Source organism: Naegleria lovaniensis, assembly GCF_003324165.1.
Source record: "Naegleria lovaniensis strain ATCC 30569 chromosome Unknown tig002, whole genome shotgun sequence".
Classification (NCBI taxonomy): domain Eukaryota; phylum Heterolobosea; class Eutetramitea; order Acrasida; family Naegleriidae; genus Naegleria; species Naegleria lovaniensis.
The window spans coordinates 106967-123958 of NW_025407824.1; the positions used below are offsets into that span (position 1 = coordinate 106967).

Genomic DNA, 16992 nt, shown 5'->3' on the forward strand with positions numbered 1-16992 from the left:
TCAACTACATAAGAGAGGCAAGCCATAGAGTAAGAGATCTTGTACTGCGTGGCATGAAAACATCACTAAACTGATAAAGATGGAAATTGCTGGCACAGGAAGCTCGTCATGGATTCGATTACGGATTGGAGAAAAATTTTGGTCGATTGCAGGTGTAATCTCTAAATGGATCTAATCTTGCAGGTTAAAGAGGAACGTTCTTTAGGAAAAGTTCTATTGTAAGACTAGACCTGTTTTTGTTGGCAGTACCAACTAAACTTATTATTGAGTCTTACAGAGTGATGATGAAGATGGTTTGGTCACTACGAGTGGTTGTCCCATAACAACTTCACACAATGCATCTCTCTTTCGTGAAGTAAAGGCAACACAATGTCCTTGCATGGCATACCTTGTAAATTCTTCATTACTTTTCACTAAATAGACTGTCTTTTCACATACTGTACAATATTTCTGAGAAGGATCTGTCTCAATTTCTTGCAACTCGGAAAATCTTAATGGACATTTGAAAATCCATTCACAATTTTCAATAAATTCATTGGTCGCAATGGTGTCGATTTGAATTTTGAAAATTGTTGAACCATGTTGTGAGCTCGAAATCCAAGACGATGAAATGCTTTGCTGTTTGATTGGTAAAAGATGAGGAGAGTACAATTGTAAATGCTGAATTCTTCGTTTCAGAGCAAGCATCCAATTTTTAACGTTGAGAGATTGTTCAAATCGAGGAAAATAATAAATTAATAATGGTTTCCAAATGAGCAGTTGGCACACTGAAAAATCAAAGTGAGAAGTGGCATTTGGATTTAGAATTTCCAATAATTTGGTTTGTTTTGGTTTCAATAGTTTCTGTGGTGTTATATTGAACAACAAACGCAGTAGCTGCGAATGACAAGAAGCAAACCGAGACAAAGATTGTAATTCTAAATATGAAGAAATTAGTAAAATTGATTCTTCTGGCAATTGGCACACAATCAACACGTGTCTTTTGGTATCGGAGGATGAGTTTTGTTGAGATTTCGAAAATGAATTTTGTTCGAGAATAGGTCCTTCTTCTTGATGAGCAGTGTCATCATTGCACTTCAGGCATGAAAACAACGCCATTTTTATTGGAACTTTTTTTACCAATAGACAGACAGCTTCATTAGACAAAAATTGTGGTGAGCTCCTTGAGACGAAGTTTTTGAGCATCTTTCTTGGTATGGCCAAACATGCCTCCGCTCACTTCTTCCTCGTCATCCAATTGGTCGTCAATAGTGACTTCGTCAAAGCCATCATCGTCATCTTCAAACTCTTCGTCAGAGTCATATTTTCTCGAAGATTTAAGAGCTCCTCCACCAAATCCGCCCAAATAAGACGTTCCATAGGTGGTACAAGTTTCGTCTTCGTCATCATCACTTCCAATATTAAGAGCATCGTTGGCAATTTTAGTCTTACTCTTTTGCAAGCTCAATATACGCTCTTCAACAGAATCCTTGACAACAAATCGGTAAACGGTGACAGGCTTATCTTGACCAATACGGTGAACTCTGTCAATAGCTTGTTCTTCAATTGCTGGATTCCACCAAGGGTCAAGTAAAAAGACATGGGTGGCCCAAACCAAGTTAAGTCCAGTACCTCCAACCTTTAAAGAAATTAGGCAGACTTGAATCGTATTATCATGTTTGAACTTTTGTACGGCATCGTCACGATCTTTTCTTTGCATTTTACCGTCCAATCTTACAAAACGAATACCTGACTTTTCGAGTGCCACTTCTACCAAATCTAACATTGATGTCCACTGGGAGAATACCACTGATTTTGTACCGTATTCTTGTGAGCGTAATTTTTCAATGAGAGCGTTAATCTTGCTGCTTGATCTCCAGTTCGCTTTCATATATTTGCTAACGTTGATGCTCTTTAGTTGAGAGGCAATGACTGATTCTCCTTCATTATTTTGCCTCATCTTTAATTTTTCCTTGTTGAGCTTCAACACTTGAGGTAACATTGGCAAAATAGTGTCATAAACCTCAAATCCATTCTTTTGCTCAAAGTTTTCCAAAAATCCGTTCATGGTTGATTTGTCAGTCTTCTTTTGGAAGCTTGTAATGATAAGGGCTGGATGATTACAAACCTGTCTCAAGTGCAAAAGCATTTCCAAAATGTTTGCATAATTTTTGAGAACAGTATTGCTTCTCACAAATTCGTTAAATTTGCCCTTGCTGTACTCGTACAGAGATTTGTAGAAGGTCATTTCGGCTTGTGAAAACTGTATTGAAACAGTCTCAACATGCTTTTTAGGAAGCTCCACAATACGTTTTCCATTCACTCTCTTGTTCTTTGTTCTACGAATGACCAATTTTTTGATAACAGATTGTAAAGCCCCAATAGCCTTCTTATCCTTCTTTTCGAATGGCTTTCCGATATATTTGGTCCACCATCTCCAATCACCATGAGGATTAACTTTCAAAAAGTGGAATAGTGAGTACAAATCGTCAATATGATTTTGAATTGGAGTACCGGTAACTGCCCATCTTCTCTCAGCATCAACTGCTGCAGTTGCTCTAGACTGAAGAGATTTTCTGTTCTTGATATTGTGAGCTTCGTCCAATACAACACGGAAAAACTTCATCTTATAGATGGGACTTGGTTGCTGTGGTGCTGTATCTTTTGTCTTTTTCTTTGCATTTGCTCTTTCCTTTGTTATGAATGTTTGACTGTATTCATAACTCAGAGTATTGTATGTAGTAATTATCACATCATATTTCAATAACGTTGCAACATCTCTAATACGTCTATTTCCTTGGTATACATAAACTGAGAGTTGATTGTTGGTGTGACGTTCAATTTCTTGCTTCCATTGATCGACAATAGTTAGAGGTGTGACAACCAGAGTAGCACTTGAGAAGTACTTGTCACCTACAACAGTAGGTGTTGTTTTCTTTCCCTTGATTCTATTTGAGGCGATAAGGCCAATCACTTCTACAGTTTTTCCGAGACCCATTTCACTAAAATAATAATTGTTGGAAAAAACTAGATCATAATAAGATGAAAAACTTACTCGGCAAGTATTCCGCCCTTTGGCTCAGGTGGTGCTGGCACAAAGGTTAAGGTAATCACACCATGAAGTGGATTAAAGTAAAATGGAGTTCCATCAGGAAATTTTCGTTCTTGGAACAAGGAATGTAGTTTTGGTGCTGACTTGGCTTTATCCTCTCCGATACGCTCACGTTTCAACATCCATTTCACGGCTGTCTTTTGATAACTTCTAAGCTCTGAGGTCAACAGAGAGTCTTCTGGAATTTCTATGGCATGATGACTAATTTCAGGTTCATCATCAGAATTATCGTCAGTATTGACAGCATTTTCATCGTCAACAATGACCTTTTCAATCTCTTCATAGAGCTCTTCGAGTTGTTTATCCAGTCCTTCTCCCTCCATGTCAGAAAGGTTATGGAAAGATGACGAAGATGCATTCATTTGTGATGTTGGCTTTTGGATGATATACTCATCCAAATCAGTGTCATCTAATGCATCCAGATCGTCTTCCTCCTCTTGCTTCGACTTGTGTAAGGACACATCTGATCCAACGGTTTTTCTTAATTTTGAAAATTGGGAATTTGTCGTGCTATTTCCAAGTAACTCTAAATTAATAGATGAAGATGAGCCAGTAACTGGTATGGAAGCTCCAGAATTTCTATCCAACAAATCAAACAGCTTTTTGAGAAAGTTCTTTCGTACATGATACATTTGGATCTGTTCATCAGACATGCGTTCAATATTTGCGACTGAAAATAGATTTGATTCATTGGAATCCGTACTTGATTCTAATAAATTCTTATCAGAAACCAAGGCCTTTTTGACCATAAAAACTTTAAGAGTAATAACATATCGACCTGTACTCTCGAGAATGGAATTAGAGACTGAGACCATGATAATTTTGTGTTTTGATAGAGGCACAAGACAGTCATTATATTCCATAGATGAGACGTAGCCAATAAGCTCTCTGTTTGCGGAAAATAAATACACACATGAATTATGTGTATTTTTGTTGGATGATTTTGAGGCTCCCGATCTTGTTCTTTTCACGCCTTGCGATTTCACTTTTTCAAATTTGCTTAAATCAAACGATTCTTCGTCCACATTATTGAAATATTCACCATCCACAAACATATCATCGTCATCGTCATCAAAATCGTCATCTTCAAAGCTGTCAAAGTCGGATCCAAAATCAGGAACATAGCATCGAATTGAAGAAATGTCAGATGCAGTCGAATTTTTCCAAAGTTCGAAATTGGTCGCTTGTACCTCCACTCGTTGTATTTCACTTAAAAGTTTTGGCCACTTTTTACCTGGCTTGGTCAGAGAGATCTCAAGCAAGCCCTTTGTACTTGAAGGAAGAACAGGAGTAATCACTGGTGGTGGCAATGAAACTTGAGAGAAGAAGTTTGGAGGAATCATGGGTGGAGTTGATGAAGAAGAGACTGATGATGAAGAACCGGTTTGCATGAACGGAGGTGTCGTATTTCCCACAAGTGAAAATGGTACAGAAGTACTGAGAGGAGTTGTTGAACCTTTAAGAGGTGTTGTTGAGTTGTTAGATGCTGCGTTGTTAGAAAAACCCCCAATTACCGTGGAAAATCCCTTAAACTGTGATGAGGCTGAATTGGAGAGTTGAGCAATAATGGCTTGAGGAGGTATTGAGGGAGGGGTTTTAGTGGAAGAGCTCTTGCTACTTGATGGAGGTGTACTCGCTTGTATGAACATGAGAGGATTGTTCACTGCCATACCACTCTTTGCTTGTTGCTGCTTGTTGAGATTTGCAATTTGTAAAAAGTACGGATTTGTAATGCTTGATTGGGATGAAGGAAGAGGAGGTGGTGTGATCCCTCGATTTTGAGGAAGATTCTGATTTGTTTGAAAATCTTTTAACATGTTCAAAAATTGGTCTGTGGTTGATTGTGAGAAAGGTGTACAAGGTGTTGTTGTAGAATTATTATTGGTAGGTGTGTTGACAATGGGTGGCAATCGAGGTGGAGTTGTAACTTGTGGTAACTGTGGTTGTTGGAAAGAAGGAGAAGGGTTCCGTATAACTGTAGGCATTAAACCACCGCTACCGATACCAGTACTACCACTTGAATTGATGCTGCGGAAAGCAGCTTGATTCATAATGACATTATGGGTAACACCAATATTCTTATTCGTCATATTTGATGGCATGGGCATTGTTGTAGTCGTAGTTGTGTTCAGAGTCTTGTTGTTTGAAGGTGCTGTGCTTGAAGCCACATTAGCACCGGGAACTATATCGTCTATAAAACTAAAGAGCTCATCGTCATTCAGTAAATCATCAATATTTTGATGAGCCATGATGGTACTAATTATGGTCCGATTGAATCACTCAGATGATGAAATTTGCTTTTATGATACTAATAATAATAAAATGTATTACTACTATTCGTTGTTGTTGAGTATACTACGCCTCTATTTTCCGCACGTGTTGTTGTTGCACGAGTGATACGACGACGCTATTGTATTAAAACCGAGAAATGTCAAACAAAACACTCAATAGAGGCGAGAGAGGTTGCTGCAATTTTTTGATGAGCAAAGTTTGAATTTAAATTTATTTTTGGAAAAAGGGAGTCGAATGCGTTGATGCATCAAAAAGAAGATCAGCAAGAAATCTTCTATTCTTTGGCCGAGATCTCCTTCTTCCAAATGATTTGCTTATTGGTCCAATATTAATAATGATTGAAAGTCTTAAAAAAATTTATTTCTATAAAATGCTGGGATCTTTTCCAGTGGAAAGTAACAATGAAGCTTCTGCGAATCGAATCGTCCGTATAAAACCAGTCACCAATGCAGATGCCTATCAATTGAATCAAATTGACAATTCTCACTTACAGCAATGGATTGATAAAATTGAACAATTATTTCATCACAACAACAATTTTGAAGTGCGAGAATCAACGAGTATTTATTCCAACAACACTCCCGAGAATATATTAACATCAATAACTCATCAAGATCAACTTTTATTACATGAACATTTACAACAAATATTTACTAAAATAATTCAAGATAATTTCACACTTTTTAAAATAATTTTAGAGGAGTATCCAGCTTTGATTCGACTCTTAGACACAATAATTTCATTATCATTTCCAAATTTGTTAATAGTAGTGATGAGACCTGTTCTAAATCATTTATATTTATTGCTGTACAAATCCATTGTGGAAACTGGTGATTTTTCTGACAAACCTAAAATTATCAACAAGTGCTTGAATTTACTTGGAAAATGTGTTCAAGTTAGCACGAACTTTGGTCACAACACAACAATAACGGAAGTGTTATTTGAATTTGAGAAAAACCTTCCTGATACTTCAAAACATGCTATGGAACAGTATTTAGAGCAAACAATTCTCGAGAAATGCTATGATATCAAGATCAATAATAGATCATGGTCGACGAGTCGCATAAAGAACTACCACGTGAGCTTTCTCAGATCATGCCTATGTTTTGCAAAATTAAGCATTTTTGGACATCCATCCTGCCATAACGCAATGAAACAATACATTTCTATGTTTATTGACAATGTCGATTGGTCCACCTCACAAGATAATGAAATGCTTACGCTTGCTCACGAACTAACATCTATTTCTGAGAAGGATGAGGAATTTGTTTCGTTGACACAGAAGGCTAAAATAACAAGCGTAAATATGACTTTACTTTCTGAACTATTCACAGAATTACTGACATCCATGCTAAAGCAACCATTCAAATCAGTATATAATTTCAAGGAATATCGAATCATTGCAGAATGTATTCGAACAAACGCATCCACATGCATCATCTTAGAAAATTTCATAGAAAATCTCTTTTTAGAGTGCAACAATAATTTTAGGATTCTTAATGCTGCTCATGAAATTTTCTTACACATAACATTAACATCAACGAAGGGCATGTTATTGAACGAACTGGATAATGGTTATTTTTCACACTTAGTTGAAGATGTTTCCATCCATTGGATTAGACATCAATTCAAGCATTATGATTGGTTTCTTCGAAGCATGATTTTTGCATTTTCACATGTTATGGACCAAGAGAAACAACACTCAAGCAACAACCAGCAATCTGAAAACACCTCAATCAAATTTTCTCAAACCTTAATCTACATGACACGATATATCTTTGCCCATGATCTTTCCAAAGATTTGGAGCTAGCACAAGATTCACTTCTTCACATCATTCAAACTCTATCTCAATGCAAGAACTTTGATCGCTCTCAATACTTGAGCTTTATCGAAGAAGAGAGCGAAGATGAGAATCATGCATTCTCATTTCAACCCTTTCCAATTCATTCCCTCATTCACTTGTACTTGACAATGACTTTTGTACGATACGACTCGAAGAATTTCACGTATGATCAAGTGATTGACTTTTTCTTGTTGGAGGAAAATGATTTTGCACGCTTCACTGAAAAAACCCTCATCATCCTACGATGGATGGATCAAATGATTATTCTGTTAAATTCCTCCAATACAGACGATCATACTGTAGGAAAGTTGTCATTCAATCATTTACAATTATTACTTCTCTTGGGATATTTAAGGATATTAACACTGTTCAAAAAGAAGTGTCACAAGATTGACAACAACATGAACTTCTCACGGCATCTCTCTTCCCTAATTCTTAAATTTCACGAGGAGTATTACGAACCACTCTGTTTGTTATGGAAGAATCCAAAGACATCCAATCAAAACAACCACACTCAAGGCCCATTCATGACATCCTTTTCCCAACGGCAGAAAGAATCACAGATAACAACCACTTCAACAACACAGCAACAACAAACTTGGAATCCATTGGGTGTTCATCGAGAGAGTGGTATTCAAAATCATCACTTGACCAAACACCAAACGCTCATGATTCCTCTCATTATTTCAACCTTCGAACGAATTTCTCTGTATGACGAAGATGTCGATGAAACAGATGTGCTCAGTGCGTGATGAGGATGACCACAGTGCAAAATCCAGCTTTAAAAAAAATGGTGTCCAAGAAGGAAAACAACCCTGCCCATTCGCAACAGCAAGGAGGCTTCCATCAGAAGAAGACCACCACACCCGTTGTAGGCAGCGGAAGTAATGGACAACAAGCAACGCAACCAACAACTTCAGCATGGTCTGGAGGCAAGCCAGCGTCTTTGAGCCAAAAGTCATCATCCGCTGGTACTTTGGCTGGAGCAAATATTACATCATCATCATCGCCATCAGGGGTGAACATCACCACAAATACCTCTGCAACCAATATTACCGAGAGCAATCAAGCATCAAAACAACACAGAAAGAGCGGATCTCCAAGCAATGGTAATAAGCAGTCGCCATCATCCAACGTTGTATCTACAGGAGGAGCAAGCCAGAAGGTAGACTCTCGCCCCAAAAGCGGACAACAACAACAACAGCAAAACACGGATGTAAAAGTACAACCATCAACAACTACAACGATTCAGCACGCTGTGGAAACTACCCCACATCCAAAAGCTGAGGTTAACAGAAAGAGAATCAAGTTCTTATTCACTAATTTTGTTGGACATGTTGTTGATATTATTAATGGATCCGGAGAAGTCTATGAAGGTATCTTTCACACTGCAAGACACGACACTAAATATGATGATTTTGTGTTCGTATTAAAGCTTGCTAAGCTTGTTCGTGGAGCAAATCAGAGCACATCCACTCAAACTGTTCATGAAACGATGACATTCAAGTCAAAGGACATTCAACAAATATATGCCAAGAATATTACCTTCAAGGCTCAGAAAATTTTGAATGGATTTAAGACTGATACCGAAATTTCTAATAGACAACAAACCGAAAAGGAACTTATCAAGTGGCAACCCGAAGAGGGTGAAACTGAACTTATTGCTCTTGAAGAAAGTACATATGCTCCAAGACAGTGGGATCAATTCTCTGAAAATTTAACCAAATTTGGTGTTAAATCGACCTATGAAGAGCATCACTATACAACATACCTTGATAGAAATTCTGATTTTTACAAAACTCACGCTGCTAAAGCAAGTAAAATTGCAGAGGAAATTGAGAAGAGCAGTCCTTCCCTCAATAATATTCACATTTTGGAAGAAAGAGGATTATTGGAGCAAACTGATATTTCTGAAGAGGACCTTTACAGTTCTGTTATTCGTGACGAAAAAACTATTCCAGGAAGCAAAAAGCCAAAGAAACAACCACAAGCAAAGACCCAAGCTGCTCTACAACAGGGAACCACGAGCGCATCACCTTCCAGCTCTCCAAAATACATTCCTCCACACAAACAACAAAAACCACAAGGAACTGCAACTCCTCCAACACAACAACAAACCACATCAACAACAACTCCAACAGTTGAGCCTGAGAAAGAACCCAAGACATTGGCACCAATTGATACCAAGTTGCAAACAGGCAAATCTCGCTCAGTCAGCCAAGTAGTCATTCCACAACCTTCCTTGTTAGAAAACAACGCTGCCAATGCTGCAAGTAATGCTTCTGCTACCGACTCGGCTCAAGAAGGTAGTGGCTCACCAATTCAGAAAGGTCTTCCTGCTCGCTTGATTTTGGAAAACAGAGGCAGTAGGAGTAATTCCTTCACTGCTGGAGCAGTACCAAACATTGAAGAACATAAGAATGTTTTGTTGCAGTTGACATCTGCTAAAACGGTGTCAAGTAGCAAGCCATTGAGTCCAACACTTCCATCCTCTCCTCTTGGATTTAAACCTGCAGGTAGCCCATCCACTCCGGTCATTAAGGAAAGTATTTTAGCATTGGGCTTACAAACAACCACTCCCAAGATATCTGAAAAGGCAGCCGAGGATTTCCACGAATTTAGAAAGAGAAAGAATTCTGATGCTGCTGCCAGAAATAGAGAAAATGACATCAAATCTTTGAAAGAAACCAGTTCACTTTTGGACTCAAAACTTAAAAAATTCGTAAGCTCTCCATCAACACAAACACCAACTGAGGAAACTGCTAAGGAGCAGCAACCATTGAAAGAAGCTTGGAAAGAAAAAGAGACAGAGCCACTAAAAGATGCACAACCAGCCACCGAGGAAAAACCCAAGCCTAAATCAACACTCAATCCCAATGCTAAAGCATTTGTGTTTAATCCAAAATCACAACCATACGTACCAAGATCCTCACCTGCCACAACCTCGAACACTCCTCCTTCACACGTTCCAACAAGTACTGCAACCGTTAGCACTCCACCAACCAATCAAATGCCACTACCAATGCCTATGGCTTTTGTTCCAATGTATCATCCACCTAATTTTGGTTTCATCCCTTCATTCCAAAGTCAAATGAACAGACCAACTCCATGGTCGCAACACAAAATTGAGGACATTCCAATTCGTGACCACTTCTTCAACAATGTCAATTTACAGCAAGTAGATAAAAACATTGGACCAGCATGGCTAGATCAAGATGAATTGGAAAATAGAAAGAGCTTTAAAGACCAAGATGTTGCAGATGTTGATGGTACCACTGCTGTTCAAACAAATCCAACCTTTGTACCAAACTATTTTGTTCCTCAGCCAGGAATGATGGTTATTCCTCCCACCATACCTCCTGTTGGATATGGTCCCCCTGTAGGGTATGGTCCTCCTGGTTACTATCCTCCAAATCTAACCCCACCAAAGAGAGAATAATTAGAGGCAAGGAGGGAATATTTTTGAAAATTAGTGTTTGAGATTGTTGGAATTGAAAAACATTGAAGAATTAAGAACTCCATGACTCTTGAAACTCAACATCTCAATAATAATACTTTGGCCACACCCAACAATGAAAAACGGGTTGTTGAATAGATTTTCGTTGAGCTGAAATCTCCAAACACACCTTAAACTCATTAAAAGAGTTTTTTTATGAAACATGCTGCAGTCATTTGTCAAACAACTTTCGATTTTACTTTCATAAAAAAATCTTCAAAAAATGGCCACAGGAAATGCTATTGTACTCGACTCGATGCGTCGGTTGTACAAAGTCTATGAAGAAACCGGTGGAAAGGAATTACAAATTAAAGATCAACTCGAAGAAGTCACAGGAAAGAACATTTTCGAAGCCAACAAAATTCTTCTCGTAAGAAAATTAGATTTGACAAGAGAAGTATGTGTTTGATATTATTGTTATTATTGTTGTTGTTGGTGATGATGATTGAAATTATAATTGCTGAAAAAAATATTTTCTAATGAAATGATGGGAATGATGCTTCTCTCATCGCAATGACAAATATTCTCAACAACAACATCACTGTACACAATTTTTGTGTGTGTGTCAACACGTTCACACCACAAACGATTCAAATCTCCAAACAACAAACCATTTTTAAACAATGACAATCACACATAGAAAATCAATGAACGTGATGAAGCCATGAAAAAGAACAAGAACAACACTCGTGTCATTAAATTGAATCAAAACATTAAAAAGATGCTCCGATACTTGAGAAAGGATTATCAAAGTTTGGAAAATATTCACAAGAATTCATCCAAGGTGAGTATTTAGTCAAATTGAATATTTCACATGATCGAAATGGAATATTTGAATATTCTTCTTCTTGTTGTTATTGTTCTGGTTATTGACTTACCATGAACACAATTATGACGATTCACGTTCTTGAAATTTATGTATACATCACACCCATTCACACGGCGATGATTTTCACAAATTGTCATATACATAGAAACGTTTCTTTGGAAAACAACCTGATCCAAGAGAAATGGCTCAACAACAAGAAGATTTAAAACTCCTTCTCGCACACATTTCACAAGTTGAAAAATTAGACAAACGAAGATTTGAAGAAGAATATGATTCTCAAAATAATGAAAAGAGAAAACAATTATTCTCAATTAATGAAGATGAAACTGAAAAAAAGGGACAACCATCTTCACTCATTTCTGAACACTTGTTGCATGAGGAGGATCTTCCACAAGATGCTCGTGATTATGGAAATTTACCAAGAATTAATATTGAGGAAAGTCTTACGCAAGTGAGCATGTATAAAAAACAAATGGATCAAGGTATGTGTGTGACTTGTTTGTTGAAAGAGTACGATGAAATTTTTTTATGGATTGTTTTAATTATTATTGTGAATGGATGATCATGACACGTGTCATTTGTAATTGGACTGAAATAGGTCTTGATATGTTCAGTAAGAAAATTGAGAAACTCAAATACATTTCTGAAGATATGAGCTCAGAATTGGACGAACAAAACAAACTGTTAGGTTCCATTGGTGACAAGGTCGACGATGAAATTGAACATCTGAAACGACTCAATGAAAGAACGGATCAAGCCAACAAGTTGGCCAATCAATCAACAAAGATTTGTCTCATCTTGCTTGCAGTGAGCATTATTACCGTCATTGTTGGAGGAGTGACTGTGTGGTTGGTTTACTTTTTCGTTCCAGGAAAATAGAGAATTTTTGAAGAGTTGTAATTGCTTTGTAATTATTCGAATCAAATATTATTTATTAAACTTGAGTTAAAGATGAACTTTCGTAGATCCTTAATTTTTCTCAACGCGAATCAATTAATATTGTCATTGCCAAGATTTAACTTCAACATTTGAGCATCAACTCTAGACGCTTTTTCGTTTCAGCTGCATGAATTTACCTGAGCTTGATCTGCTCAGTCATTGCCCTTTTCCAAGAAATCTGAAAATTGGACCAGACCTCTCTTTATGGATTCAACATTTCATCTTCCAATCGGGTATCAATAGTTTCGTCTTCCATGGAATTGAAATGCGTTTTGAGGGTTTCTGTCATCATGGTTGGTAGAGAAGTGAAGAAGGTAGTGTTCGGAATGAATGGAATGAAAGCATCATTCTTAACATCAACTTGTTCCAAATCATTTAAACGATCCCAGCTCTCCCGATCATCATCTTGATACTTGTAACCAGAAAACAGTCCTCTTTCCAAAATCCTGTTTCATTTTGCAGTTTGATTAACCTAGATGTAAATTGTTGTTTTTTTTTGTTGGTTTGATTTTTTGCGTTTTTTGTAGTTTTAACAACACGATTTAAAACTACAAATTACAAAACGTAAAATTTTGGCGCAATATCGAAATTCTTGGCTCCACGGAATGGTTGGATCATCAAAATTGTATTAAATTGCTGTTTTACATATTGGGCACTGATTTCTCATTCGTAAAGCTTGATGAATACAATCTTTGTGATATCGATGTAGACATGTTGGTAATGTACAAACCACTTCCCCACATTCATACTTGCTCAAACAAATGCAGCATGTCTCATCGAGAAGCTCTCTAGCCAATGTTTGTGAACATTCAGGTATTGAGGAATCTGAAGTGTGGTGCTGATGACCATGTTGAGTATTTACAATGGATGATGAAGAATTATTGTTGGATGATGTTGAGGAAGATCCAGCTGGATTACGAAGTAGAATTTCGTCCGAATCTTGATGGTCATACAGATGGGAATCGTCATTGGATTTTTCTACGAGTGGTGGTTCGAGTTGAGGTATTTTGAAAACTGGCAGTTGTGCAAGGGCACTCTCGGAAAGACCTGCTGGTTGTTGATTGTATTGCTCTAATTGAAGTAGTGTTTCATAATCTTGTTCATTGAAATCTCGATCAATCATCATGAGCCGTAATGAGCTAATGTCAATTCCACGTTGTTGAAGCATTTGTAAAAGTCTTTGATGTCTTTGAGAAATTTCTTCAGGATCCCAATACTCCTCGTCGTTACTTCCTTCATATTGTAATAATCCATGTCTCAATAAATAAGTTTTCATTCGTCTTGCAAATGAAGATGAGCTATAATTTAAATAAAGGGTAAATAATCTCTTTGCACAAATGCATCCACAACAACATAACAAGCAAGACAAAATGATTGCATTAGGAATGGTTAGAAAATACATAAAAACACGACGGGTGTCACTTGTTTCGCCACCTGTTTCTCCACCATTGTTGGAATTATCTCCACCAGTGCCATCATTTGTTGTGCTTTGTTTGGAGGCAATCATCACAACAAACATTATAATTGCATGAGCTGCAATAATGGCAGTTACAAGACCAATTAAAATTACAATTCTGATCGTCCTTCTTCTCGAAATGGCGTTATAATTATCGGGAGTCAATAATTCATCCACTTGAAATGGATCTTGTTGTGGTCTCTGTTCGTTGCTGGTTTCGTCATGGGTTGCAGCTTGATGTTGCGGCGATTGTGCTTGATGGGTATTTGTACTCAGCAATGAAGAATTGTTATTGGTTCTTGAAGACCACCAATTGGATAAGCGGCCAAATAAATTCCTTCTTCCGTTACCATCACTACTTTGATGATTCCATGATTGATTTAATTCATCTTCTTGAGTGGTTGTATTCATTATCATTTCATCATCATCTTGGTTCGGATAATATTGTTGTTGATGTTGTTGGCGAGTATTAGAGTTACCGTTGGTTGTTGAGGAGGAGCTTGATGGTACGTGTTGATGCTGCAACTCAGTCAAGTCGACCCTCACTCCACGATAGGCTCCGAGCGGATCATTGGTCATCATCGGTGCTGCTGTGCTCGACATTTTTATTTGAAGAAAATGTGCGTTCTAAATTTGTAAATATTATTTGAAGAGAGATTCGAATTATGTGAGGCCATTCAAGTAAAATCAAGCATGAAAACGAAATCAAATACTGTGTTCACACTGATGAAAATTGTTGAAGGAAAACACCAAGAATTCCTTCCAAGAGAATTGCCTCTTTGTTCGACTCGAATTTAACAAAGTCAAAACAGGAACCTCAATCGATATTCAAAAAAATATTCTCAAGATTAATACACTCATGTTTCAACAACAGCAACAAGTGCAAGCCAATGGATCGGACCTTGTTGTTCGTCAATTATTTGGAGGAGCCATGTCCATTTTGTTACCAGTGAATTATTTGGACGCCTCCCATTTCAGAGAAATTCCCGATAATCAAGAGGTTTGGACTGATAATTTGGAAGCACCAACTTCATCGAGTGGAGTGCAATCATCAAGTTGTCCTTCTATTATAATTGAAATTTTATCAAGACCTGAAAATGTATCGGATGCAAATATTACGGAATTTTTGTTTAATGATTTGGCGGATGCGAATCATGTTGCTGCCAATCAAAGATTATTACTCATGCAGCCTTTTAATGACACTCAACAAACAAAAACAAGTAATTTTCCAATGGCTGATTATGCAGCAGGAGCTGTTGGGAAAATGATGGTTGAGAAAAATAGAGGCATGGATGAAGTTACTGTGTTTTTATGGGTTGTAAGATTGAAGCACATTGATACTGATATCTTAATATCGTTAAATGACCCTATGGTGAAATATTCCACTTCTGACGAAGCTGCTCAATCTTCCAGAATGAAACTTTTCGAAAAAATTATTCGCTCTCTCACAGTGAATGATTGGAATTTATTTGCCTAAGTGAATGAAATAGAACTGACAATGTTAACTCTTAAATGTACATAAACACATTTCATCAAATGGAATATAATGCAATGCTTTAATTCTTTTCGTGACAATCATCCTTTGAATTCTCAATCAAATTTCTAATGGAATCAACACTTTTCACACACAAATTTTTAATTGAATTAATTGATTTTTTTATTTTGTTGGTGATGAACAATTCCGTTCAGCGTTTCCAAAATTTAGAGCTCATCGTGCTCAGCCTTCTTTTCTTCTGCTGGAGCTTCCTCAGTCTTCTTTCTGGCTTCCTCTTCTTCTCTCTTCTTTCTTTCCTCCTCTTCCTTTTGTCTCTTGGCAGCTTCAATCTTATCGAAAGCTTCCTTTTCCTTCTTAGCACGTTCAACAACCTTTTGAGCTTGTTCTCTAGCAACATCAATATCATCGGTGACCAAAATGTTGTCAAAGATAGTACCAGCCTTCACTTGCCAAATTTCAATACCAGCATAGTCGATATCATCGTACTTGGCAACATTTTCATCAAAGACGTAATCTGGATTTGGAATGAGTGGAGCAGACCATTCTCCCTTGTATGCAGGATTTGGAATCATTCTTGGCTTCCATTCACCCTTGTAATCTGGATTAGGAATTTGAGGAGCTTCCCATGTACCATCTTCTTCATCGGACCAGTCTTCTGGCTTCTTGGCTTGTGGATCTGGAATGTATTTTGGTTGATCCCAATCTTCTGGCTTCTTATCCTCTGGATCAACAATTTCCTTTTCATCAACCCAATCAGCTGGCTTCTTGGCTTGTGGATCTGGAATTTCCTTTGGAGCCAAAAAGTCCCAATCATCATACAAGTTACCGCTTTCCTTCTTCACACCATCAATTTGAACTTCATAGGAAGCATCAGGGTTGATGATAGCAGTATAAATGTGAGTCAATTGATCGGTTTCACATGGGAGAGTCTTCTTCCACAACAAATTCTTTCCCTTGTAGTTGAAGATGAAGTGAACTCTTCTTGTAGCACTTCCACAGACATCAGGACCGAACATGATTCTGTATTCAGTGTCATCTTTGAAGTCTTCTTGATTGGCTCCGGTTGGAAGGAATTTAATGTAGGCACCACCACAATCAATGTTTTGTGGGTGCTTGGTAGAGAATTGAAGAACGAGTGGTTTCTCTCCTCTGCTTGTTGCTGGCTTATCGAATTTTGCCGAGATGGAGTAGTGTCTGGCATCTTGAGAAGTTTGGATACCCTTGTCTTCCTCAGCATCGCCATACCATTCACCGGCAGTATATTTCCATTCACCATAGTTATCCTTAGCCTTGCTCTTGACCCACCTCTTTTCCCATCCTGCATGGAAAGGCTCATAGAAGAATGTTTCAGCTGCTACCACAGCCACAAAACTCAAAACGAGAGCAGCCAAAATGATGTGCTTTGAGAACATTTTTTTTTGCTTCGGAATACAGTTGTGGGTGTGTGAGCCTTTGTGTCGAAGCGAATCAAAAACGCCTCTCAAGAGAGTCAACAGCAGCTGCTGAGGAAGGATAACGAGAAAAGCCGCTTGCGAGAGATCCGAACACGT

At 37.7% G+C, this 16992-nt stretch overlaps 8 protein-coding genes across 8 annotated transcripts; 4 read left to right on the forward strand and 4 right to left on the reverse strand.

Moving 5' to 3' along the window:
- Positions 1–261: 261 nt before the first annotated feature.
- C9374_006825 (uncharacterized protein) lies at positions 262–1098 on the reverse strand (the record flags this gene model as incomplete). The annotated part of the gene is made up of 1 exon (XM_044696728.1): positions 262–1098. The coding sequence occupies one exon, from the start codon at positions 1096–1098 to the stop codon at positions 262–264; it is 837 nt and encodes a 278-aa protein (XP_044555188.1).
- Positions 1099–1138: 40 nt separating this feature from the next.
- On the reverse strand, positions 1139–5340 carry C9374_006826 (uncharacterized protein; the record flags this gene model as incomplete). Its single annotated transcript, XM_044696729.1, has 2 exons — positions 1139–2981; positions 3035–5340. The coding sequence occupies 2 exons, from the start codon at positions 5338–5340 to the stop codon at positions 1139–1141; spliced, it is 4149 nt and encodes a 1382-aa protein (XP_044555189.1).
- A 413-nt stretch (positions 5341–5753) lies between these two features.
- On the forward strand, positions 5754–7979 carry C9374_006827 (uncharacterized protein; the record flags this gene model as incomplete). Its single annotated transcript, XM_044696730.1, has 1 exon — positions 5754–7979. One exon carries the CDS (start codon positions 5754–5756, stop codon positions 7977–7979), a length of 2226 nt encoding a protein of 741 aa, XP_044555190.1.
- A 38-nt stretch (positions 7980–8017) lies between these two features.
- On the forward strand, positions 8018–10666 carry C9374_006828 (uncharacterized protein; the record flags this gene model as incomplete). The annotated part of the gene is made up of 1 exon (XM_044696731.1): positions 8018–10666. The coding sequence occupies one exon, from the start codon at positions 8018–8020 to the stop codon at positions 10664–10666; it is 2649 nt and encodes an 882-aa protein (XP_044555191.1).
- Positions 10667–10946: 280 nt separating this feature from the next.
- C9374_006829 (uncharacterized protein) lies at positions 10947–12431 on the forward strand (the record flags this gene model as incomplete). Its single annotated transcript, XM_044696732.1, has 4 exons — positions 10947–11120; positions 11364–11507; positions 11698–12034; positions 12151–12431. 4 exons carry the CDS (start codon positions 10947–10949, stop codon positions 12429–12431), a joined length of 936 nt encoding a protein of 311 aa, XP_044555192.1.
- A 688-nt stretch (positions 12432–13119) lies between these two features.
- C9374_006830 (uncharacterized protein) lies at positions 13120–14550 on the reverse strand (the record flags this gene model as incomplete). Its single annotated transcript, XM_044696734.1, has 1 exon — positions 13120–14550. The coding sequence occupies one exon, from the start codon at positions 14548–14550 to the stop codon at positions 13120–13122; it is 1431 nt and encodes a 476-aa protein (XP_044555193.1).
- Positions 14551–14806: 256 nt separating this feature from the next.
- Positions 14807–15424, forward strand: C9374_006831 (uncharacterized protein; the record flags this gene model as incomplete). Its single annotated transcript, XM_044696735.1, has 1 exon — positions 14807–15424. The coding sequence occupies one exon, from the start codon at positions 14807–14809 to the stop codon at positions 15422–15424; it is 618 nt and encodes a 205-aa protein (XP_044555194.1).
- Positions 15425–15648: 224 nt separating this feature from the next.
- C9374_006832 (uncharacterized protein) lies at positions 15649–16854 on the reverse strand (the record flags this gene model as incomplete). The annotated part of the gene is made up of 1 exon (XM_044696736.1): positions 15649–16854. The coding sequence occupies one exon, from the start codon at positions 16852–16854 to the stop codon at positions 15649–15651; it is 1206 nt and encodes a 401-aa protein (XP_044555195.1).
- Positions 16855–16992: the final 138 nt, after the last annotated feature.